We start from the raw sequence: 27,334 nt of genomic DNA on the forward strand, positions 1-27,334 counted from the left end.
TCCACAGGCGGGCATTGCAAGCTATAGTCAAATTCCAATGCTGTTTCCACTGCAGCATGTTTCACTCTAACAACATCACTCAGGAATTCCCCCCATAAACAACAATAATGAATTACAGCCACGACAGTCTTCAGCAGAGATACGCATAACTTCATAATATGTGGGTAGTGGGTGCTGAACTGAATTAGTCTTAATGCCATCTCTTAGACAGGGGAACATAAAAAATGCGTATGCATTATGAATGTTATATCATAATGTAGGCAGCCCCGCTGCTCACTGGGGAACGTTTACGCTGAGGTAATGTACGTCTGTTTGTGGATACAGAAGGGCTTTTGTTAGTACAGCGCTGCAGCACACTGTAAAAAAACTATGAGAAAGAAAATGTAGGAATGGAGAGAGAGATACAGAGCTACAGCATCCACCCCTAAGCATTAGGAAAGCATTGTGTCAACATATGGAGTCATTGAAACAGGCTGATTCATTGCAGTGTATTGTCAACACTGGTGGAAGCTTGTAGCTACCCTTTTCTACATAGACAATGTACAGTACAGAGGGGCTTGGTGATGGGGCTGCAGACCTACAAACAGTGAACACAATGAAAGTATGCGTCTGTAGAACTTCCTCTTCCTGTGTGAGTCTAATGCAAATGCCACTGATGAATGGGTGCATTTTCAATCGGATTTAAAGGACAATAAACCTATCCCCCCTTTGAACAGAGACTGGACCAAAGATGAGTAACTCCCTTCCCAGAGGGCCACAGAGTCTACCGCCTTCCTGTGGCCTCAGCTCTTTAATTGCTTTAATTAGATCATTATTTCAACAGGGAGTATAATATAATTAAGTGAACTGAATAAAATCATTTAACTGAAGCTATTATCTAGATAGGAAGGTAGAGTTACACTCTATACAGAAGCATAAATTAGGTGCTGACTCTATTATAACCTGCAGAATTGCAGCTCTGTGGGAACTGCATTTACCATTACAGGACAAGACAGTGGTGCAGGTCCACTGCATTTTTGAAAGTTTGATTCTGACTTGGCCAATAAGAGAGCTGAGCTCTAGACTGGAACACAGAGGTAACAATAGAGAAGCAAAAGTTTAAGCCCTAACTACAGCAACACTCTTCAGAGCTGGAATCACTGGCTGATGTAGTCTCAAATCTCAAAATATTTCCTTATAATAACTCAGAGTGTAGCTCTACTACAGCAGAGCAACAAGCAGGATATGACCAGCACATCACATCTCATTTGTCTGGAGCAGAGCTGAACGTAATGAAATTAGGGTTTATCTTTACCGTTGATCCAGTAATGCTCAGATATGTCCGTCCTGATGTAATGCTGATCGTGAGGGGGGCCTAGGGATCGGGTGAATGTTGTGTCTTTGCCAAGGAAGTCGGAAGCTGTTCCAGCGTACAGGTATTGGTCTGCAAAGGAAAAAGAGCCAAAGTCGATCACAATTAGTAAACTCTCCAAGACAAAGAGCAAACCTTTCAAAACCGATTAAAGCTTGTGTGTGTGTGTGTGTGTGCGTGTGTGTGTGTGTGCAAACTGTAGCAAACACAAACTCCAAACACTCCCACTCTCAAGTGACAAGGTCTGAGGCCTTCTGGTATATCCCAGTGTTTATGCTTTCATTACTCTTTTACAATGAAACGAGCAGGATCCATGCCAGCTCAGATGTCTACATTGAAACCTGAGACGGGGGGTCAGAGTGTTGGACCCAGTGTCAAGGCGTTGTTGCATCATCTGTTAAGGAATTCACAAGAAGACGCCTCTTACTCCAAACAAACAGATCTGGCCGACGCTATGGTGGATGGGAAACTAAACACAATGACTCAGCGGGGACTGTGGTATCTCCTCAGAGCGAGTCATGTGTGCATTATTCCTGACCTTTATGTATGTGGGTCAGGCACATGTTTATGCCAGCACAATACAAACTACTCTGGACTTCATGAGACAACATCTTTACAAGATGTCGTTACATTTTCTCCGTCAGCCATCCTGTTCCACAAGTGTTTATTAATTCACTGCTGAGACTGTCAGCTGTTTGCAGATCCCCAGCCTTTATAGATCTCTCTCCTAAGATATGCACAAGTCTTACACCTCCTTAAAGATCCGTAACACTTTATCACTTGAGAGGCTGTTCTCTTTGGGCTCCTTCCTGGTTTGTTTAAAGAGTTCAGCAGACAGTTCAAACTGATGAACTCAGGAGTTCTGATGGTGGAATTTTGGTTTCTAATAAGCAGGGACACAATTGTCTATGTAAAAGAGAGAGGCAAACATCTTGATTTCTATATAGTGTCTTTATCCATGCTGGGAAGGTTTGCTTTATTCAGGTCAGGGGAAACCACAAAAACAGAGAGCCAATCATACTGTATATATGACTCAGATCACACTCATGGAATGCATAGAGAAGCACTGTGAGATTCCACTGGTGTGCAAGAACTAGGTGACTGAGGTAAGAAGGCTAACCAACCTCCAACAGAGTGGAATTTAATGACTAGTAAGCAAACGCTGCTGAACCAGCACTAAGAAGAGTTGACTACTGGTCATGAAATATTGACTTTTGGGTTGAATAATAATAACCCTTGCAAAAAATAAATAAATAAGTTGGAAACAAATTGTAAAGTTGAATTGATAATCCTGCTCACTTTCTACATCAGCCAGCAGGAGTGTAGCACTTAGTGTTAGGGCTAAGTGGAGCCTTGTACCAGGCCTGTGTGTGTGGCGAGAGGTACAAAGGTACCCGAGAGGCCGTGGGGAAGCGCTCACCTCCATCCCCCTCTCTGTGAGCGAGCGGATGAATGGGCCTGTGGAGTCACCTGGCCTGCAAATCATGCCTCTCCTCACAGACAGGAGCTCGGCCCCCGAGTGTCATCTCATCCCTCTTCGCGGCCTGGTCTCAGACCGCCGCGCTTCAAAGCGGCAGCCGCTCCATTACGAGCTGTGACCGGCCCGAGATTCATGGCCCTTTAATGGTGCTCGGATCCATAAATTCTTTCATATGCAGGTCAGAGAAAATCGCTCAGCATGAATAAATAATGGGCCGGTAGATAGATGAGGAGAGATTAGGGGGATTATTTTTCCCCTCTTTAGCATGAGGGCCATATATTCTGTTAATCTGCCCTCCCTGCCTGCATTTCGGAGGGTAATTGAGTTTGAATCTCAAAGGGCTTCGGGAGTCTCGGTGGCCTCTTCATTCCCCTTATCTCCGCCAGCCTGTCTAAAGGTCAGGCGCTCCAGCTCTGATAAATCCTCAATATTATTTTTTATTAAAAACATTCATAGCTATTTAAAGGATATGGCATTATGGGTCAGGGGGTGGTCTACAGAAATAGATGCACCATCAAAGGTGGGAAGAAGGACGGGAGTCAGAGAGGGTTTGATAAGGCCTGGCTGACGTCTGAGGGGATTAAGAGAGAGGGAGGCGGGGGGGGGGGGGGGGGGGGGGGGGTTTCTCACCTGTTAGCACTGAGGCAAAGGGCTGCCAGGGGTCAAAAGGGCACTTCAGTCTCCCGGATTCAACACTCTGCATATGGAGGTGGAACACGCCTTCCTGTGGCAGGGGACCAAGCTTATTTAATATGTTGCAGATATCTAGTTCATGTAGATAATTTGGTAGTCTTGGTTGTCAAGCATCATATTTTTAACATGGTGTACTACCTGTCCACAGTACTGTACAATCTCTGTCCCATTGTTGGAGAAGCAGGTAATGTTTCATGATTGGATACCACAGAAATAACTATGGAAATCTAATATGAGGTTTTAACCTCCAAAAACACCAAACCCCTCAGCCAACATGACACAAAATAGAAAAACTGTTACATTCTTCATGGCTGATGAAAAGATATCATGACTGTATACCACAGGTATCATGATGGGATTCCACTGAAATAGCGATGAGGTTTTAGCCCCCAAAACCCTCCCGCCCCTCAGCAAACCACAAAGTAGAAAAACTTCTTTAAGGCTGACGCAGAGAAATGCGTCTGGTGATGCATGTTATCTACCTCCCACATCAGGGATGACGAGCCAGGGGCAGGAATTGTGTGAAAAAGACGCTGGAAATTCGCACTGAAACGTGAGAGCTGAATTTTAACGACGTGCGAGCGAATGGGGGTGCAGGGCTAATGGCTGTGAAATCGTCTGCCGTTCCCAAGGTTCCCATACCTCTCCACGCCCCCCGGTCTCCAGGAAAGCACAAAGGGGGTGGTAGGCCCCTGTCCCACAGGCGTACACGTGTGTCCTGTTGTAGCTGTGGAGCACCCGGATGAAATTGGCACACTCCGTCTACAAGGGGGACAGTGAAGTATCTGACCGACTCAGGGAAGTTAACAGTCATGCACTGAGCACACTGCCCTTAACACAAGCAGAAGGCACACTGTTCAACAGACTGGAGATTATTAACTGCTTAAGATTAATTCCAGAGCAAACAAATCACACAGGTGTGACATACTTTAAGCAATTCATTTTTAAGCATACCCTTGTAAAAGAACAGCTGAGATCTGTCATAGATCTCTTACTGATCTCATAGATACTTACTGAACTGTAGATAATGCAATCTCACTCGTCAGACTTACATGGGCATCCTTTCCAGCTAGTTTGCACATTTCCACTCTTTCCTTTGAAGCAGGCCAGCTGATCTGTTAAAAAAAAGAAACAAAGAGCTTTCCATGAGTGCAGGAGGAAGAGTGCTCTTTCTGACCAAATCCCCCCATCTATTAACTCCCACTTTATAAGGAGGGGCAGTATGTTCACATACTGTAGTCTAGTTGGTAATGAAAACTGACCACAGTCACTATCAGCGAAACAGTGGTTGCCTTCCAAGTGTCCTTTGCAACACTGCAATATGCATTTCTATTTTCAAAGTCATTTCTTTACATAACCCCAATTTTCCAGAATGAGTCAATGATGATGTAATATTGGACACATCAGTGGAAAGATGCTGCAATGTGAACAAATGAGCAAATGAATACGACAGTCACATTATGTGCCCCATTACCATTTCTTACAGTATGGTATTACGTGTGAGTGTAACTGGCTTGTATTTCCAGACAGCTGGCCTCCAGTACCTGCCCTGTGTGTGCACACATGTGTTATAAAAAGCTTAACTGATTAACATGCAAACCTCTGACCTTTACCACGGGAACCCGTCATGGTACATAATACGGACTCGCAGATTCCGTACAAAACACCTTATAATTACACACGGGCATAGGTTCTCGTGAAAGGACTTACTTCAAGGGGCTTTGAAGCAGTGCGGAGTCGAACAGCACTGACCAGGTCACACTGGAAGAGACCAACCCCCTTTTCTCAGCCTGGTGAAGCACAGCTCCCTTCTATAGGCAACAGCCTTGGCGTGGACAGTAGTGCTACAGATACTGTAGTTCAAGTCTAGGAGGTTCTGATTGTACCTTAGCTACTGTGCTAGCTATGGATGTTCTGTTTCTCCACACCCTTTCCAGAAGGTTCATAACAAGCCAGCACATCAGAACCTTTTAGCCTCAACAATGGCAGAGACAGAATTTTCGGCGTAGAGCACATGAGGTGACTAGCTCATCAAGATATGGATTAACTGTGAGGAATACAGTGTTGTGGGAGACAAGGTCACACTGAACTGTCTGTTGTGTGACCAATGGCAATACTTAGGGATGGGGACTAAGTCTGGAGACTGGAAGCAATAAAATCATACATGATCAGATGATATAAAATCATCTGTGCACCTGCATCAATCTGACATATCTGTTCTACAAAGATGAGTGCAGATGGACCCCGTTATTATTTGCTTTCTCAGAATCTCAAGGTCCTTCGTATCAGTTTTTAAAAGTTGAAAAGTATTTACATGTCAAATGACCTCAGCATTAGAACAGGGATATTAGCAGAGTTAATCTGTGTAAGTACTGCACACTATTGCACAAGTCTGAGTATGATGTACTTCATCAGCTTACACAAATACAAACTATTGTGATATCTCAGCTTCACTCCTGAACTCAGTGTATAAATAACAAACTCAGGAGTGAGCCTGGCACTGGGGCTACTTACTGTTGTTAATGTCCAGGACTACAGTAGTACAGAACATGCTTGATTGTAATATTACATTACATTACATTATTGTCATTTAGCAGATACTCATTCAGAGCAACTTACATAGATTACAATTTTTACATATTATCCATTTATATAGCTGGATATTTACTGAGGAAATTGTGGGTTAAGTAAAGGGTAAAGGGTGCCCAAAGGTACAGCAGCAGTGCCCCAGGGGGAAAATCAAACCAGCAACCTTTCGGTTACGTGCCCTGCTCCTTACCACTATGCTACACTGCAATACCATACCTTTACCAATACCCTAGCTTTATCTAGTGTATGTTCCTCGGTGTCTTTCAATATTTTTTCATTTTATGTAATGTACCCACCTCACATGCCACCCAACAGGTGACGCATTGACTACTAGTGTAAGTAGAGAAAACTTTTCTGTCTTCTTTTAAACAGGGATGGGATTCTCTGTAGACCCCACATCAGCCTTGATCACACACAGTGTGGGAATGTGGAGGAGCCACGTGTTTATCTTTCTTTATTGGATTAATACAAGGAGCAAGGGCCATAATTCTCTGCACCTGGAATCTGGTGAAAAATGCTGTATATTAAAATATCTAATCTGAGGTGTCAGTGTGTGTGTGTGTGTCTGTGTGCACGTGTGTGTGTGTGCAAGTTTGTCTGTATTTGCATGTTATGAAGGTGGAACATGCCTATTCTGCTTATCTTCTCTCTTCACATAAAAATTCCCTAGGTGATATTTTATTTAATGTATTTCCTTTGGAAACATACCATGATTACTAACTGTGCATTAATTACAATGTACAGCCGTCCCTCTGTTAAAATTAAAACACCTAAGAGTGTGGTGTGACTGTTCAAGGGATCAACAGTAATGTGACCTGAACAGCCCATCATCTGGTCTAAGACAAAATTAATGTCTATCAATGAAGGTCATTCAACAGTGCTGTAATCCCTACTGAAAAACTGTAAAGGAGTACTTCTGTCACTGTTGGTAGTGCTCTGCCAGCTCTACTTTATGTATAACAGTACTTCTCACAACCTGGAAAGGTTATATGAAAATATGCATGCAATTAAACTGACCACGATGAGGATAATTCAATCATGTTTCTTTATGGGGAATCCTCACAAACAAAGCCATTTAAGATGTCTTCAGTCATAAAATCCACATCCAAATGGAATATATGCATTTTACCACATTGCTATTCAAGTAGATTTAAAGACCAAACAATCAATACTTTCAGCCTGTTTTCTATACACAATCAAAAGGGAGTGTGATATTCTACAGAGATGAGATCCTTTATCCGTCTCCATAATTGGACAGAAGCAGACACCCAGAAAAAATGGGGAAAAAACAAAACTCGCAAAACAAAAATGATAACACTGTACTGTAAAGGTGAGGTCTGTAAAAAGGCTTTTATCTATCTGCAGGCTCTGATAAGGAAATACTGCTTCATCAGAAAACACAAGTTCAAATGTAATTTCACCACCAGCATGTTCAATCATCACAAATGACTGAGGTGAGATGAGCCAAATACGTCAGTTGAAAAAGTGGGAAAATATGCAAAAAACAATGAAAATTTGCTATACAATTTAAATGATTTATAACGTGAAGGAAGCAATAGTGTCACATGTGGGATCATGTCCAATAACATGTACAGCTTGACAGCCAACAGGAACATTTTTCCTCTGGTTGCCTTCCCCACATCTTTTGCTGCTGGCTACCATCAGGATTCCATACCGACTCTTAACAATGAGTTAAGAGGCCCCACCTTACTCCAGACCACCACAATGTGATATTCAGAGAATCAAGTAAATGGAAACTAGCTTGCTTGGTTAGCTTTATTGCTTCTGTCTGAGGATGCCGTCACACGGGATCGTGCTTTTTTCCTCAAGATCAATAAGTATGCAAGGGAAGCAGTGTGGCATAGTGGTAAGCAGCAGGGCTTGTAAAGGGTTTTCTAGTGCAATTCCCCAGCTGGAACACTGTTGTTGTATCCTTGAGCATGGTACTTAACCCACAATTGCTTCAGTAAATATTCAGCTGTATAAATGAATAAAGTTGTAACCTATGTAAGTCACTCTAAACATGAGCATCTGCTAAATGACAGTGATGTAATGTAATTTACTGTGCATTAATAGCTGAGCATGTCTTTTTGAACAGGGGTGTATTGTAGCAGGACATTTCTCTGCATGCAAACCAGTGTAGTTCAAATATTTATTCAACTTATTACGATTTTTACTAGTTTTTCATTGTATCATTGCTTTTTCTTTTTTTTCTTCTCTTCTATTTTACTTGTTATAATTTTGCTTTTCTTTCAAGCACTCTCTGAAGCATGCTGTGTCAAGTCACAGTTGTGGAACTGAACTGAGTTTTCACCTTATATGCAATTACTTGCCTACTAAACATTCTAAGGGCAACTTGAGTGACCTGTATTTTTTTTTCAGGCCAATGATTTATACAGCTGCATATTTCCTGAAGAAATCAGATGAGGTACACTGATGAAGCATTCTACAAAGGTCCCCACCTCAGGATTCCCTGGTCCTACATCCAGCTCCTCAATCGCTGCTCCACTTTGTTAACTCTCATGATTTTGGGAACTCCCTTCTTAAAGAGTCTGCAGAGATAATGTTTGGACTGGAAGGATGGGGAAGGAGGGAGGGAGAAGAGATGTATCTATGGGAGACGTTTCTCCTAACAGGGGCAGGACACGAAGACCAGATGGAGAGTCTGGCCCATTTTTCGCATTCCTTCTTCCATTGGCATGCAGGACGCAAGTCTTTCCAGGAAAAAAAAAAGAAAGACTGAAGAGCCCATTGCCCCACTTCCTGGACAAAAGAGTATGGGAACTTGACAGCGGCCCCACTTTTCAGAACATTACCACAATAATAAGCTATCCTTACCACATCCCCTTCCATGAAGAGGAAAGTGAGAGTGACTTGCTCTTCTTTGAAACACCACATCATAAGCACTGGCATTCTGGTGTGGGTCTGGGTTTATGTGTGTGGCCATGATGGCATGGCCGCCGTGTGACAGACGGGAAGTAAATCTTCTCACTCAGTGACAGCTCTGTCCCATGACGCCATGGCCTGACTTCACATTACCCCCACACTGTGTCCCCGGCTTCTCTGACATTGATTGACAGGTTTCATTGGGCCGAGAGCCTGCAGAGAATTAATTGGCCTGTGAGGTGGCGTGGGAATATTTTTTACGTGATTGGGCGGTATTTCTTTGGGCTGGAGAGAGACAGAGAACGAGAGAGAGAGAGAGAGAGAGAGAGAGAAAGGGGTATAAGAGAATAAGTGAAAGAGTAGGAGAAAGCATAGAAGGCCTAGTAGGATAGAGTGTGGGAGAGAAACTGAGAAAGAGATGAAGAGAGAAGAAGAGAGAGATTGGGAGTGAGAACAGAAGAGGGTGCAGGAGGCAGAGAGAGTCTACTTAGGCTTAATATAAAAATCAACAGGCACTGAATTAGGCCATAAAGGAAAAACATAAACTACCTATAAAAATGAAAGCTTCATTCAGCCTATTATGCTCTGTAGCAGTGAAGTGTGGGGATTGCTCACAGAGACAGACTTTTCTAAATGGGAAAAATACCCGACAGAAACCTTGCAAGCAGATTTCTGTAGAAAATATCCTACAAGTTCAAAGGAAAATGAAAGTACATTCATTGGAAAATTAGGCCAACAACCACTTTTAGTTGACATACAAAACAGGGCAATGGAGTTTCTGATTCATTTAAGAAACATCAACCCCCACTCCAATCCTTTAAAAGCCCTGCAATGCTGACACCTGAGACAAGAGAAGGGTCCCCTCAGCCAGCTGGCACTGAGACTAACAGCCTTAACAGCTACTAACACCGAGCAGCTTTAGCAAAGAACAATAACAAAAAATTCAATTCCAATCAACCCAGAGAAAATGACATCACCCAAATGATAATAAAAATGATAACACGCAAACAAAAACACAAGGCAAATTGGCATGCTATCTCGCCATGAAAGGAAGAGTGAACCATAGCAGATCATCTAACAATGAGGAAAACCCATAAAGACTGGGAAACGCTGGATAAGTACAGAGTGAGCGCAACCTGGCCATTGAGATTGGAAGATACTGGCAGGCATGATGGTGCTCACCCTGTCATTTTCAAGAAGCAGGGCTCTACTTCCTGACCAAATTTGCAAAGTACAGAGGTAGAGAGGCCTACAACCTCCCCAAAATAGAAGAAATCTGCCATTGAGAACCTCTCAGAAACAAAGGCTATTCCTCTTGGGAGAGAAGAGGGAATATGTGGCATTGACAGAACAGTGTGCCTTGCCACTTGTCACAGTCTGACGGAAAACTTGTGAAAAGAGTGAGAATGAAAGAGAGGAGGATCATGGAGTGCTGTTCTGCTCATTTTTAAAAGTATTTTCTTTCTCTTTACCATTTATGTGTCCACGTGATTGCTTTGGCAACACAAAGCTGAGATTGACGTGCCAATGAAGCTCATGGAATTGAACTGAGCGGAAGACAGATAGGCAGAAGAGCAAAATATCGAGCAGGAGTGAGAGACAGAGGAGAATGTGAAGCTACCCTGTCTGACTGGGTGCCAAACCAGAAACCACACATCATGGATGGCTTCCAGTGCCTTAATCCTTCATCATATATGTGTTGTATGAACATGTGGTGATGGGTTGTCTCCAGCAATAAATCACTGAACATCGCTGGTTTCCCACGGAATTGGAAAGAAATTTTACACATTATTGGCAAATTACAAAAAAAATTGCGATGCATTGTGGTCACATTTCGTGACTTGAATGGAAAAATAGGTTTACTTTAAAAGCACGTCCAATCCATACTTTTAAACATTGTAAAAATAAGACTTACTACACACGCCACATATTTAATACACAGTACCTGCAAAGATTTAGCTAACAAATCAGCCCGACATTTACAGGCTTGGGTAAGTCATCAGAACGATCCGTGAAGAACAGACTTTACTTTAGATACGCGAGGTGTTTGTTTATTGAGGAAAGGGATCTGGTGTACCGTGGAAAGAGATTGGGACTGTAACGGACTGGTATCAGTGATGTGGAAGCAATGCTTTCACAGCCCGACTGAAGCTAAAACAACGTGATAGAAATCAAATAAACACCCTCTCCCCACTGAGAAATAGCTCACAGCTGCATAAACAGTATCAGACTGAGAGTCCGCTGAACACTTCTCTTGAATTCGAGGAGGGGTTTTAAGAAAGGCGTGGCTCGGCGCTCAAGAGATGGCAGTGATACGGCCATGACCCCTGCCCTTGTCGTCACTGTGGATACTCAGGTGGTTATTGTCCACGGCGGGAGGGAGTGTGGCACTCCGTGTTAGCCACGCAGTGGTTTGCAGGTAAGGGCCGGGAACATGATGGAGCACCTTTCCAGCCTCTTCCAGTCTTTTTACGATTCCCTCTTTACGACGAGAGAAAGCGACTGTGGTGTGATGTGCTGTTTTCTCTGCAGGACCAGGTTGAATGAGGGCCCACTAGCAGCAGACTGATCCAAATGAGAGCAATGTTCTGTATGGCCACTGTGTTGCCAGACTGCTACTGCTCACAGTGTCAAAGCTAGAGCCACTTTGCCCACAATGCTAATACTACTGCCACTCAGCCCACCACGCTAATGTTATGACACCATAGCCCACCGTACTAATGCTACAGCCCTTTAGCACACTGTGATATTGCCCCTTAGCACACAATGCTAACACTACTGTCCACAGTGTCAATGCTAGTGCTACTTAGCATGCAGTAAAACTGTAACTGCTCCTCAACACACATAACAAAAGTTCTGCACAAGCAACTATGATGCAATAGGATCAATGGCCGCCAGAGGCAGTAGTGGCATATTAGTGTGACATCTATCCATCAGATAGGGCCAACTGCCAGCCTGTAAATTGATCAGTTTGGAGTGTTGGGTTTCTCTTTTTGCCATGTGTGAGCTCTGGGAATATTTTCTAGCCCGTGTGTGTGTTCTGGATGTTCTCCTAGTTCCTCGGTAAATTATGTTTTGGTGACAGCTGTTTTAGAGCTCACAACTAACACTACTGAAATGATTAAGCTCTTATTTACTCAATCTTTGGAATTCATCTTTATACTCAGACATCAAAAATTGTATGACACTGTTAATTGTGCATGGCTGCGTTTCTGAATTCACGTTCCAACATCCATGGTAGCCTGAGACAAACAAGAACAAATTCCTGACAGCTGATGTTATTCTAAGTTACACAAAGAAAACCGAAACAAAAATATCTGAGGCAGTTTAAATATTTCAAGTGACACACAAGAAACCACACGCCTGTTGATTTAGTGAGATAAGGCTGACAGGTACTGTCAAAACTGTTGGGTCGTGAATACAGGGGGAAGCTCCCTCTGTCTGTGATAGAAGTATAGTGGCTTTAGGTAAAAATCACGAAAGAGAAATGTTAAAAAGGTGCTTCTTGCTAAACTGATGTCCTTGCCCAAGAGCATATTCGTGGGGGCTAGTCTGCATTCATTGGGTGAGTAGTTATGATGGAGGGTCCCCTCTGTCTCACACCTTCCTGGGGTTCCTGTTGAGGTGCTCCATCTCCAGCAGGAAGATGTGGTCCTTGGCCCCCAGCAGCAGGCGGCCCCTCTCCTCGTCCAGCAGCAGGGTGTGAGAGTGCAGCCTCTCATGGAAGTGAGTCACGCTGCCCGAGTGCAGCAGCTCTGTGAAGGGAGAGCACAAATGCTCATCAGCTTCACTACACACACATACCACGTTTCTTACGCTCTCACAAACAGACTGCACATGTACACACACACGCACACACACACACACACACACGTTTCTTATTCATTCAAACATAGACTGCACCCAGAATGCACAAAACACGCTCACTCTCCATATCTTACACACATAATTCACATACATTGTACATGTGCACAGTACACATCTCCTATCTCATATCTACACTACGCACACATCTTACACACAATCTCACACACACACACACACACACACACACACACACATGCACACTCAATTAAATCAAACACATTTACAATATGCACACTCTCCCATATGCATACGCTCTCTCACATACACACACATGCTCACACAAGAATGAGTGATGGTCATGTGACATCAGTTTCATGCACAGGTTTCCTTTCATGATCTCATTTCAATCTCTTTCACCCTGGTAGGTTTAACAGATTTAACAGTTGTGAGCAGGGGCAACGTGAACCCTGATGGGTTTATAAAAGGCCTGCTGCATGCGGGCAAAGCGGCCTTTTGTCAGGGCTTTTGGTTTTTTACAGGGGAGGAAAGCTTTTACTGTGAGTGTCGAGACAAAGAGCCCGTGACGTTTCTCCATGAGGTCGTTCTTGGCTGGGTTTAAAGGGTTTTAAAGATCACCAATACGTGGCTATGAAGAAACATCTAAAAGTACCGCAGTCTTACCCATTCAAATTTTATAGAAATGCATGATGGACGAGGGAAATGTATTTGCCACCTATGCAACTCTTACTCATATTACAATGCAGGTGATGTCATAAAATAATACCTAGTAGACAGTAATAATATCCAGTAATTTTACCCAGTAATTTCTGGATATTAATAACGTTAACAGTAATATCAGATTATACCATCACAGATGGTTTCACAGATGGGAACAGACAGAACACTGACCTGGGTTGCTCCGGCCTTGGCCAACCTGACAGACGTTGTGTCACACCACTGCCTTTAAAGTCATTATGACCCTGCATAGCTTCTGGGTATGTCTGTCAGTCAGGCACTCAGATTCTAATACGATCAAAGAGCCAGCTCAGGTACCAGCCAATCCGAAATACAGCATTTACCATGAAAGGTTACCTTTATTATGGGAGTCTCTCTTATTATGCGGTTACCATTATTATGGGTAATCTCTGAGACATAGAAACCACATCTTCTCAAGAGATGGGTATCTTCTTTCAACCTCAACCTCAACCTGTCGTTCACATGGCTGAACCTAAATGACATGAACAAGGACTGTCCCCAGCCATGTATTGTTAATGCTTTAAGCCATTGGTTCCATTGGTTCTAGCTTGTGGAAAATCTGATAACTATTTTCAAATAACTAATGCACTGATTGCTGAGGGTCTGCTGAATGATGCCTGTTGGGATCTATTAATCTATACTGTTTCTTAATAGTGTTTTGTTTCTTTATAGTCTGATGTAATCCCGATTCCTCTACCAATGTAATGATTTTTTTTGTGAAATGTTAAAACATACCGGAAATTGACTTGCTGATGTACTTTACTGTATAAAAGTATTTATTAGCCAATCTCAGATAATTCATGACATTTCTAATGTGTGAGTATGAAAAGCTGTTTCTATTTTAAATGCTGGCTTGTAAGACTATTGAGCAATGAAAGCCCAGTAGTAAAAACGATAACGGTTGTTCTGTGTTCTACCCGCCAAAAACTTTATATTAAATGAAACTAACAACTTCTCTAGAGAACAAACTTCTCTAGAGATCAGACTTCTGTGATTCTGCACAACTTGATAGCCCAACCATGTCATGACCCACCCGATTGCTGTTACTGGTTAGTTATAATTCCAACATGCATAAAATGTATATGATATCTATTAACACAGTTAATGCAGCTGGGCTTATACGGCCTGTGTTGTCTTAACAAATCATTACTCAAAGTCATATTTCAGCACTTGAACCAACCCAGGGTAACACAAATAGATACTGCAATAAAGATCCTGTCAGAATCAAATATTTACAGCGAAGCCTATTGCTTTCAAGCATTTGCAGCTCGTAACCTTTCAAACAACATCTGACCTCGAGCCAGCTGGAGAAATAATCACCTGCTTTTGGATTCCAGCAGCAACGAGGTCGCTTTACCTTCGTTTGCTCGCCTAACACCCGGCCCACGCAAAAAACAACTTGGCAACCGCGAGGCGCACAAACCTAAGCCCTTCACTGGCTCATCATCCGTGATCTGTTTGAGGTGGGGACCTCTGGGCCCCCCGTGTGTGATTTCTGCAGCGCTGCGACAAAAATGCTCCGCGTGGAGTCATGGCCCCGACCGCCGCAACAAGTCCAGATCAAACCTCGCCACGACGGGCACACAAAAGAAAGGCGTGAGTTGAAAGGACTGACATTGCGATTAGGCCCCGAGGGGTGCAGGGGCTTAAGCGGGTTATTCACAATCAATATTTGCACATCCATGCTTCCTCCACAAACCCCCCCCACCACCCCACCACCACCACAGCACTGACAGATTAGCAGAGCCGGACTGGGTCTAATCTACTTTGTAAACACGCTGAGCAAAGAGGCCGTGAAAGGCTCTACTTAGGGCTCCGCTCCAGCCCAACACTTTATCTAAAGAGCTCCCGAGGGACACGACTTTTCATACTAATTCAACATCCCCTGATTAATGCCGCCATTGAAGACCTAATCCCTCAGTTTATTTGTACAAGATAGCGTATCTTGGCCGCCGCACGGCCGGGTTCTGCGCCGTGAGAGGGCAGAGCCGACGGCGATCCAGGGCATCAAGGAACGCTTCGAGACAGCGACGCAAGCCATCTTGTGTTTTCTTTACTGTTACTAAGAGGCTTGTTCTGAATTACACCCTGCCTTTGGTGCTCGAGTAAGGATGAATGCTATTATGCATCTGATGCATTAATGCAGATTTTTTATTAGGGGTGCCATTTCTACTATACTGACGTAGAGGGCAGAACGAACCCCTCCGCATTGCTAATCAAATTGGCGGATTTCAGAATTCTGGGTGGGCTTAACATTCTGAAACTTCAAACAAAACGATCCATTAATATGTTAAAAGGAATATGACGTAAACCAGAGTTGGTGGGATATGTTTTCTGGGCATGGTAATTATTATAACCCAGATAATCTGTGATTGCTCTACAGTAGCATTATCAATCCATTGTCAATGCAATGTGGGTTTAAAGCTCTTTGAGCTGATTGTTATGCTTTATAAAGCCAAACTGCTCCAAATGAATAGCTTACAACAGACCCCACAGTATGCTACTAATGTATTTGCCTTCTTAAATGTAATAGTCCTCAGTCTCCTCAGAGGAGACCAGGCGTGATGGGAATCAAACCCAAGGGTGGTTTCAGTACTCAATATCATGGCTGACCAAAGACATGCCACCCACTGTCTGTCATGGAATGGGAAAGCTAGCCATTCATCCTGGATCAAAGAGAAGGATGGGGGTTTTTGATGGATTTCTGTGGTGATGAGGGAATCCACTGTTTAATTAGGAATTAGGTGGGGACGATGCCCTTTCAAACTTTAGTCCTTTCAGGCCTTTTAGATGCCAGTGAGGATGGGGGGAAGTACTGGTCATTAAAGCACTTTCTCTAGAATTTTCCACACAGCCCTGTATGTCCCTGACCGGTCTATTGTGGTTTGGAACTGAGACACACCCCAATATTTGAGGACTGGCCAAACTTATGTCAGCAACTCAGAGGGTGAATCTCCGGTTTTGGTTTTAAAGGCTGATCTGATCGAGGGCAGAAATGTCGTTTTGTCACAGTGGGAAAAGAAAATAAAGTCCAGAATCAAATCTATGAAGGTCTGTCTTGTGGTAAGAGACCTGGGCTCCCTTTTACGTCTATGAGCGTCTATGTAGATCTAATCTGATTAAATCTGAGAAGATATTACTAAAAGCTATTTTACTGGAAAAAGGTACTGATATAATTATGTGCAATAATTGATAAAATGCAATATTTTCTGGAAGCAGGCAAACATGGAACAGGAGACTGAAATATTTGTGAGATTAAGTCTACACTGTAGTTGTATCCACAGCTTCCAAATGTTCCATTTTTAGCTGCTGCGTCAGACAGAATTAAATTATAAATCACCTTGGCTGCTGTTTGAGATGTTCTGTATCCGATTTTCAGAAACTCAGAAAAATGTGTGCAACAAGGGCTCACTGAAAATGTGATAGACTGTTGCACCTACAGATGGAATACGTTTTCCTCTCATTTAGAGAATTTAGGACTTAGAGAGAGACAAATGAAGGACAGGTGATAAAGAGGAATTGTACTAAAAAGACATTTAAGTACACATGTCCTTGAATCTATTTCTGTGAAGCTCAGTGTTAGAAACACCCACACTTGAGCTCCCCTTCAAGACTTAACCACAGGCATTTTTCCACATTATTGTTTCCCTAGGTCATGCTGTGAAATGGCAGCTTTTAGACGGTGTAGAAGTGAGTGAGCCCAGAGCCAAACTGTCTCCTTGGTGCCTGGGAGGGAGAACAGCGGAATGACACCAATTTCCACTGCATCTCTCCCTCCTGTTAACCTCTCACAGTCAGATGGTGAGGGCTACAAGAAGCAAACAATTAGGAATGATGCCCCGAAGGATTGAAAAGCCTGCTCCTCACAAAGCAATCAATTTTCATGGGCAATTTTTCATAAGCGTGACTAGTTGTGTTCTGAGAATTCTGCATGTGATTTTGGACTGATATCAAAGCAAGTTACAGATGTGAAAAGAATCTGCCTCCAAGCCTCTGTGTGGGGAAGACTAATGGAATGGGTCCTAGAGGAAAAACAAAAGGTGCAACCCAACTCAGGGACAGGAAAATGTGTGTGTGTGTGTGTGTGTGCGTGTGCGTGTGCGTGTGCGTGTGCGTGTGCGCATGTGCATGTGTTTTTTACCTGAACTTCTTAGTGAGACCTACTATGCACACGTCACTTTTCTCCATTTCTCCTTGAGATCCTCTTAGGGTGATATGTTTGAAGACCCTCTCTATAGAGATGGGCACTAGAACTAGTCGGGCAGCATTCCTGGCTCAGGGGGTATTCTGTTTTGGAAATGTGCATTGACACAGAGATGATGGATTTAAGATGGAGTTTACACTCAGCTCATTCTGTCCTGGAAGACAAGTAATGGTCAAGGCCTGAAACCCAGAGCTAAGGTTCATGGGGTTGGGACATTAGTGTTGTGACTGCTATAACAATTCACTAAGGAATCTCCTTTTTTTCCCCTCTTTTATTTTGGCTTCACGATCAATCATCATCAAAGCAATTCTTCTGGGTTAGAGCAACAACAATGCATGCCAGGGCACTGAATGATGGAAAGTACAAAATTTGTTTTCCACTCTCCACCTCTGTTGGACTTGTTTTGTTCATATAACTTTGGCAACAATTAAAAAAAATGTCACAAATTTCCCTTCAGCTAATACGTTACAGGGACACAACAGCTGGATTGTGATCTAGCGGGCTTTCATATGCTTGAATAAAAGTGATTAACTGCAAATTCTGATCGTTCATTTCACTCTTTTTTTTCCACAACGACAGTAGGGGATTGCTTTGAAATCAGTTTTCAATGGTAAAAACCAGGACACCCTAAGTGCAGCTCAACACTACATTCCAACTATCTTCCAACGGGAATACATTAGAAAAATGTGTCACTTTGCTCAAATTCATTGAACGTTGAGGGCTTTCACTTGCTCTTGTTGGACCTGGAAGTTTTGCTAATCCATACATGTCCTTTCCTTGTGTGGTATAACACACACACACACACACACACACACACACACACACACACATAAGCACACACACACACACACACACACACACACAGCTTGCATTTAGCTTAACAGTCAAGTCAAAATAGTGTATAATAATAATGGGAAGTCAATATTTGGACCCTACCATACACATCACAAATCACATCAGAGTGCCTTTCTGTCAATTTTAATTACCCTCTGTGTAAAAAAATACCCATATGATGCAATGGCTTCCCCACTTGTCATCGCCGGCATTAATAACACAGGGGTTACTGTGGTGACACATTTAGTAAAGTGATTTACCTGCCCGCAGAGGGTTCCATCACTGAGGAGTTATGGCTGCTTAGCAGCGCTTTAAATACATATCCAGCTCACACACACTTTACTACCTGTGGCCCAGATCTCTCGTGTACAAACTATCATGGACTATCAAAGACATTTAGGATCGCATCTTACATCCTGTCTGCCCCATCTGTCTTTACTGTAATGGCAATTGTTTAGCATCTATTTCACCAGCCATACTAATAATCGTAATAAAAGTCAACTGACTAGACAGGTGAAAATAATGTCTCAAAATGACTTTGTGTACCTCATTCACAGATTCAAAGTCAGTGTCTTGAATTTGCATCATCTGATGGGACAGTCAGTCGCCATATATGGCTTTGAACAAAATGAGATCTTTAGCTATTAACAATACATGATGGATATCGAACCACCAGCCAAGAGTCTTGGGGGGAAAAAGACCACCTTCACTGTTGATAATCCTTTTTGTGTGAATTCTAAACTCTCATGAACACATGCGATAGCCCACTTTGCCCAAGGTCATAAATCACCACGGGGTGAGCCGGTAAGGTTAGGCTGAGCTCATCCAGGGAACACAGTCCCTCTGGCATCTCGGTTACATGCACCATCTGGTCGGCTCGTGCAGCTGAGATCCCATTAAATCCACAAACCAGAGTCCAAGCCACTGTTCTGTGGTATTAGATGTTTAAAGCACAACAATTCCGGCATCTCAAATGTCCCCGAATGGTGTATGGCTGATCACAACCAAAGTACATACACACATACACACACACACACACACACACACACACACACACACACACGTATGCGTGCACTTATGCGTGCACTCACATATTCCATTCACATGCACACATTGTGCAGTTTATTGGAGCATTCATCCATAAATGCTTGTCAATGGAAAAAAGTTTACACTCCTTGTTCTTATTTTATTAGAATAATGCTATTCCCAGTCCACAGATGCACAGTCCACAGTCGCAGATGCAGTTTCCCTACACATCTAAACAATCACTCAAGGCACGATGCAAGAAGGTCATATGAAAATATCCTTCCCCTGACACTCTTGTATACAGCCGACATAAAGCATAGTTATGGATACGCTTGGTTGAGAGTTGCCCATTTCAATGAAATCAAACCCCAATAATGGTCCCACTGAGGGGGCTCCCTTACCTTTGTACCCAAGCGTGACCCTGGGGACGCTCTGTTTGACGCAGTTTGCCATGGGGGAGACCGACAGGAGTGTCACAAATAAGCGAAGCCATGGCAGAGGTGGACCAGGTCGCCTGGACCGTGCGGTCACCCTGCCAGCCTTCGAGTGTGCATCCATGATGTCCACCAGAGTACCAGCCTGCAGAGAAGCAATCTCTTCAGCCCTGTGTGGAGAGAGCAGGACCAGGTTAGATATCACTCAGGGAGGGGGCCCTGCCACTGGGAGGTGGGGAGTGGGGGGGGGGGGGGGGGGGGGTGTTGGGGGGGGTTGTTATTTAACAATTCCACAGAAGGCCTGGCCCTGGAGGGACCCTGGAGTGTGAATACTCAGCTGTTTACCATGGAATCTTCTTAGGCCTGTCACTCCACTCTGATAGGTTCTGCCAGCCCCCAAACAACTCCCCCTACCACCCCCCCCATCCCCCCCCCACTTCTCAGCCTATCAGCTACTGACTCCTTCTAGTGCTTCCTTTTGTTTTCTGACATGCTCATTTCTAAATCTGTTCTCCCACTGACAATGCTCGGCCTGACAGGAAAGTCGCCGTCCCGAGCTACTTTTCCAACTGTTGCTCTTTCTCTTGCATTCCGCGCCTCCCCTCCTCTTTCTCATGCTAAAGCAGTGTTCCAAAAAACGGCGGGGGGGTCTCTCGAATCGGTTAATGATTAGTTAGGCATTCTTTTAACCCGTTCTACCGTCATTAATCAGCTGACCAGCATTGAACTTGCGGGTAAGAGGAGACAGTAATGATGCAACCCTTTATTTCAGGGTCAGGGTCTCTTTGAGGGAGCATCGCTTACGGATGCAGCAGCAGTTTCATGAACTCCTGGAGGAGGCTTGCTGCCTTTCACCGCTCCCTTTCAGGGCAGCAGGCATACCACGTTGGTCTAATGATAGGTACAAATGAACTGCACCCAACCCAATTCCTCCACTTTTTTCCCACACGTCCAATAAATCAGACCCTCTTATTCACCTCAAATAAAATCTCTGACAAAATAAATCAATGAGATAAAGGTAAAGTATCATTCTGAATTGATTCGGGAGAGTGTCAACATATTTTTAAGAAACAAAATACAAAATTCTGATAGCTGCATTTGGCTTAAAGGTTAAACTGATAATGACTTGGCCACAAAGTGAAGCCCCTTTTCTAAAAGTGTTTAAAAGTAAAATAAGCAAGTCCAAATACCCAACCACACTTTTGACCTTGGTGAAACCTTTCCTGTATTTTTTTTAGCATTAAATTTCAAACAGTGAAAAAATGCATGCAGGTTATAACATGGTAAGGCAAGGCAAGCCGTCACTGGATATGTGGTGTGGAATCTATCCTCAAACACTGACTGCTACAGTATCATGCCTGTTAACATCCCAAGTGTAAAGTATAAGGTCTGAGATGGTGATGTCACTGTAATTCAAGTCATTCCCCAACTTCGAAAACAGCAACCAGGACAATTAATGAAGACGACTTGTTTATTGTGAGGGAGGTACATTTTTCTTCTCTGCATTGACATGTACTTTGAAATTCACTAGATAATATATCACAAAATCATGAGGGAGGGAACTTTTTTGGATGTGTTTGATTGTGTTTGTGTGTGTAGAATTATGAGCTGGTGTCTATACATATCGTTTCTGAACTACTTAGTTTCATCCTAAGTACAGAACATACCCCACAAAGGGCACTTGAGGCAATTTAAGAAAAAAGAAACACCAGTGCTAAAACGATACAGGCTATTCAATTACTCTTCCATCTCAAGAATGTGAATGGTCCTGTTCATTTAAGCTCTCTGCTAACCACACAATAGGAAGGTGGGTGTGCAGTGTACTTCTGTGTGTTCCCACACTGATACTGCATGGTGCTCATATGTGCCCTACACTCAAAGCGCAAGTCCTAGAGATTTTTAGCTTTACAACTTCTCTGCCTTTAACTTTCACAAGAAGCTAAGTCTTACAATACCCAATAAATCCTTGAGGATAAGTCCTATTCAGAGAATATCTGTGCAGTCATGGTTGCTGTGCGTGTGTATCGGACGACTGCATCCCCTATGTTCCTGTGCAAGTGGCAGCTGTGGCAGTGACGCTAGCCTAACGCACAACTGCCCATTAAGAGGTTTCAGAGGGTGAAAAGTGGAGAAGAGTCCTTTACTGAATGTAACACATCTACTGTAAAACCATTTTCAGTGCGTGCATTGACTTATGTGTGTGCAAAACATGGACAAACCATGCCTTAGGATAAATGCCACGGTAGGCCTTCTCTTTGATAAACCTTCTAGTTCTAAATCCGATATCAGCCAATGCACGGATAAATAATTCAGTTCAGAGTCTGTTTCTGGAAACCACGGGCCGTGAAATGGGTGTTTGTGCGAGCCGAATGCGTGCGGCTCTGGGGTGACGTAGGGTATCACACGCCCGATTGGGAGCAGCTCATGCAGACAGCAAACTGTTTGTGTAACCTGCTCACAAACAGACACCCGTTTCAGATCCCTGGCCGCACCAAAGCCGGCGCCCATGCTGCTCTAAAGCTCCTGAGCACTGTGTCCCAGAGCGAGGGGAAACACTGTAAAAAAAAAATCAGTACTCTATAGGAACCATTCATGGGGGGAAAAAATATGCGGTTTGGGAAAATTCAACAGGAGTGGTCAAATACTCCCTCAACAGTTTCCAAAGGAGTGAACCAACATTTAGGCGTTCACAAGTTCTGTGTTGGATTATTATCATTGGTGGTGTTTGAAGTAAAAGAAGCAAAAATCATTACTGCCACATCCAATAACCCAGAACTTACATGCTGTGACACCATCTGCATGGATACAGCTGAGCAGGACACTTTCTGTATGTGCAGTGTCATACATATTGTTTTATAATCTACAATATCTCTCCATTGAGAGACAAAGCTAGCCACCACTAGAGCATGTCAATTAACCCCAATATCTCCCCAAGTAACCAAATAAACCTCTCCTCCTAAGCATTTTTTCCACTGTGGCACAATTCCACAGCAATTTCAACAATAGTAGTCCTGGATTACTTCAGGGTTATCCGTCAGTATAACCACAGGGAATAAATCTGCAAGTAGGTCTCCAAGTTTATCACACCCAAGCAATTGTTTCCAGCTCCAAAGACATTTTCTATTTGTTTTGGCAAAGTTATCTAAATTGTAATCATAACTAAACTTGAAGCCAATCCAGTAACATGTTCTTCAAACATATTCAAGCAAACTTCCTCACAAGTATACATACAGTAGAACTGCTCCTACGATAGCTATTCATCAGATGCAAAATATTTCTCAGAGGGAGCGGTACGCTCTTGTTTCAAGTAAAACCAAACATTGAGGTATTTATCTGATTTAATGGCTGGATTTTTGTTTCCAAAAAAAGGAGGTAGAAGACTGCAACGAAATCCTTCACACAGAGGAATTCTTTTAGCAGCCTAGAGAGTAAATTGTTGCTCCCCAGTTCATAATCAGCTCACCCTGAAGTAAAATAATGCTGTTTGCGTAACCTCATGTATGACAAGCTCCCACATGTAAATATACCTTGCCGTTTGAATCAAGTTAGGAGTTTAACTGAACTCACTAAACATAACCTCCCACCGTTATGGCATCTATGAGTTAAGCTTTCTTTCTCTTTGTTAACTGAGAATGCCCTATACACAAAGAGAGCATTTGTATTATGTCCTGCACTGTCACCATTAATGAATATACTGTACAGTCAAGTAAATCAATGATGATTCTTGGACTAAAAAATAAAATGTGGGGCTTTGATGAGAGGGCTATCATAAGACAGCAATTTGGCAAGAAGAATTCAGTTTAACTGAAATGTGATTACACTTTGAAGTCTCATACCCAATTACTGACATAAAAATAAACATAAGATCAATCGAGAAACTCATACTTCAGAAATTGACATTGCTGTTTACATTTTGATACTTGGTAACCACAGACTGGACACAGAACACAGAACACAGAACTCTGGGAGCCATGGAAACCTACTGCTGTTTTCAGACAGATGGAAGAAGTTAATTATTTACTTTTTCCTTTTAGATTATTCCAGCTCAAGTGAAGGAAACCTGTGCAGGTTGTCTCTGTACACATAAAACATTTGGAGATAACAGGCCTGTGTTTCAAGTTCAAGAACCTCAGGGTTTGATAGGGGGACAAAAGATCTTATAAATTAAATAGATTGGCATATACCGTGCAGATGGTATGTTAGCTGAGACCTCTATGCACATTTACACACACAATTAAAGTCTTCACTTAGCATTGGACCTGAAAACAAACTCACTGACAGGTATTCAACTATTCAAGTTCCTTATATTGCCAGAGTGAACTAAAGTTCTAAAGAATACCAGCATACATTTGGCATCACCATCAGTTTCTTTTTTTCCCAATGTCAATAGCTACTATGCTAAATCCTCTAAACTGCATCTATTTTCAAATTGTTTAATTTCCACAATTGAAATAAGTGTTCCATTAATGTCTATGTGTAAAACTGAAGGCCCACACACATGTAAATGCACCAAGTCAGATTAAAGAAGTCTAAATCAATTAGGGGCTGTTTTACGTTTGTTAGTAGTTTATTAATGTCTTGCAAAATGCAAGAAAAGCACTGAAATTCAGTAAGACCATCATTTATATGACAAATTACTCCCTCGTTACTGCGGAGAGCTCTAGTTTCTCTACTCACTTACCACTAATAAATCCTATTCATCATTCTGCCAGCTTCTTTGCTCTAACCGACTCTTAATTGCTTTGCATAGCGATTAATACAAACAAACTGATTTTAAAAGCATTATGACGACTGAATATTCTTTTTGAAGGAAACACGTTGAATTTTCTCTCATACTCCAAAGCAAGGCTTGTGAAGTAGTTTTGCTTGTCTCTTCAATCAGCTTTTATTTTCGTTAATTATATCGTTCTCTCTGAAAAGGAGAAGTGGGACAATGAGACTGAATGGCGTTTACTTTTAATGAGGTCATTGTGGCAAATTGTCAAGCACTTGATGCAGAATATACTGCTCCTCTTGACAAAACTAATCCAGTGTTCCCCTACCCTTCTCCCTGGGGGTACACTTTGCATACTGGGGTTCCATCCAGCAGAGTTTTTGATTAGTTAGGTCTGGTTGACCTGTTAATTGAACACTGATCTTGGTTTGATATCACTTGACTGGTACACTCCTTTTTGAATTGTGGTGTAAATATGCAGTTGAAAGAATTCCAGCTCTAACAGAAAGATACAAGTAAAAGCATTTAAATGCAAATGGCAGATGGCAGTTTTCCTGAATGAGACACAATTCAAAAAAACAGTCCATGGTCTACTGTCATTTGGCCAACCTGAGAGAAATCCCATGAACAAAGCTAAAGAGGTCCAAGGTAACCCCACATTTAGAAAAAAAAGGGCTGCCAGATGTCCAAGGCTATCTCCAACAAATGATCTTGTACTTGTTTTGTTTGAGTGAACTCACTGTTTAATGGTACACGTTAATCCTCACTTATCTTTAAAAGGAGAGGTTTTGGCACAGAAACTGCCAGCCGGTTCAAGCCAGGAGCAATGCCAGGAAACATCTGATGTTCACAACCTTATATGTGGGGAAATTCCTCAAAGTAAAAGACCCTTCACTGAAAGAACCTTTCTCATTCAATGCCAGGGGTTGACTAGGTAACTTTAGACGCCCGACAAGCTTGCATCGGTGCCCTTAATGGTGCGAGACAAAATGGACATTGCCTTAAGTGCTCCGCATACATCTTCACCTCTCAATTAAAAGGAGTCTAAGTAGTAAGTAATACCCTCTCTAAATCCTCTTTTATGTATCACGTCAGCGGGCATGAGAATATCATCCATCTGAGCCCACTTTGCCTGTGTAAAATAAAAAGAAACAGAGGGATAGGTGAGACACGGTAAGAGTTCGCTGCCATGAAAAATACAGCATTTTTTCTTGCACATGCAGTTTCCCCTTGCGCCTGCTGACAGTGCTCCATTGTATCCAGACAGCGTAAAGTGGGCCAGCCTTCTATCACTGGCTTTGACGGCAGGGGAAACCCTGTGGCGTGAATCACGGGGAGCTGGAGGTTTCCATGCAAAGTCTTTCAAAAAAAAAAAAAAAACAAGACTCGGTCTGATGCTGCGTTTCCCATGAGGCATTCATTGTCCAATTTGCACGCTCAAGCACATTGTACACATACAGTGCAGTACACATACAGCTGGACAATTACTAGGGAAGCATAGGTCCACAGCACCACAGCGACACTCGACCAGGGCTGATGGTCTGAATTGCTCGTGAGGCATGTACCCCTAGTACCGTTCCACATGGCCATCTCAGCTGAGTGGGAGTTTCAGCAGCTAAAAGAGCCTGAGAGAGCATGACTATGGTACTCTGGTGTTGCGGGCTCTCAGTACACAAGAGATGGTAGGATATCATTAGAGTGAACATATCCACTTGCTCCTAAGATCCTCTCCATATAAGGACAGCCCACACTTCCAAAAAAGAGCATGGTTATAAACAGTGTGCCTTATCCAGACAGTCTTTCTGGACCGAAATCAAAACAACCAGGAAAAAGCGCCAGGAACTGAGACGTGTCTTTGCGGCTGGTCGAAACAGCGCTCTGGGCAATTCGTAGGAGAGCAAAACAAAACCCTGTGTCTGCAGACAGGATAGGAACCGGAGATAGCAGAGACGTTCTCTCACTGAATGTGCCGTGCGGCAGAAAACACACACAGCCATATGAAATCTTTAAACGTGTTTGAGGAGACTCAGAGAAAATGACCGTTTCGAAAACTCATTTAATTACGTGGTGTTTTCTTTCCTTCTGCTTTAGAAACTGAGATGGCAAAAATTCGCCAAGCATTTATTTACCCTTGTCACTCTAAGAGGAGCTGCTGGACTTTTGCCAGACAGCCCAAGTACTAAAAAAGTATTTAGAAATAACACCAGAATCCTCACCTTGGTTTTTGGTAGGGCTCTGAGTAAACATGACACAGACTGCCCAACAAACAGACCACTGCGGTCCAAGCACATTGCTGAGGACTTTCTCAGGACGCTGAGCACTAGTTTGAATTGAGCAAGACGATAAAGCCCTGAGGTGTGACACGGTTTCCATAAAGTGAGTCTATCAAAGAGACGCGTCGCCCAGACTGCTAACATGAGACAAACATTGCTGTGTGCAGACATCTCAACTGTGAGCCAGACTTGTTCTGAGGCAGAATGAGGGGCATTTTTTACCATTTTAACGAGGTGCAAAGGGGAACTTAGTGTGTAAATATCAAGGCTCAGTCCGCCTCTCAGCT

At 43.0% G+C, this 27,334-nt stretch overlaps 1 protein-coding gene across 1 annotated transcript in view; it reads right to left on the bottom strand.

Annotated features, from left to right (window-relative positions):
* The window catches only part of LOC118770115 (semaphorin-3D-like), a 46,602-nt gene that overhangs the window by 17,877 nt on the left and 1,391 nt on the right, over positions 1–27,334 (bottom strand). Inside the window, exons 2-7 of the mRNA XM_036517558.1 lie at positions 20,028–20,230; positions 12,603–12,754; positions 4,577–4,639; positions 4,167–4,286; positions 3,462–3,555; positions 1,295–1,423 (exon numbers count right to left, since the gene is read on the bottom strand). Coding sequence (XP_036373451.1) covers positions 1,295–1,423; positions 3,462–3,555; positions 4,167–4,286; positions 4,577–4,639; positions 12,603–12,754; positions 20,028–20,184 — 715 coding nt within the window. The 5' untranslated portion in view covers positions 20,185–20,230. The remainder of the gene's footprint in view (positions 1–1,294; positions 1,424–3,461; positions 3,556–4,166; positions 4,287–4,576; positions 4,640–12,602; positions 12,755–20,027; positions 20,231–27,334) is intronic.

Source organism: Megalops cyprinoides, chromosome 23 (genome assembly GCF_013368585.1).
Source record: "Megalops cyprinoides isolate fMegCyp1 chromosome 23, fMegCyp1.pri, whole genome shotgun sequence".
Lineage (NCBI taxonomy): Eukaryota > Metazoa > Chordata > Actinopteri > Elopiformes > Megalopidae > Megalops > Megalops cyprinoides.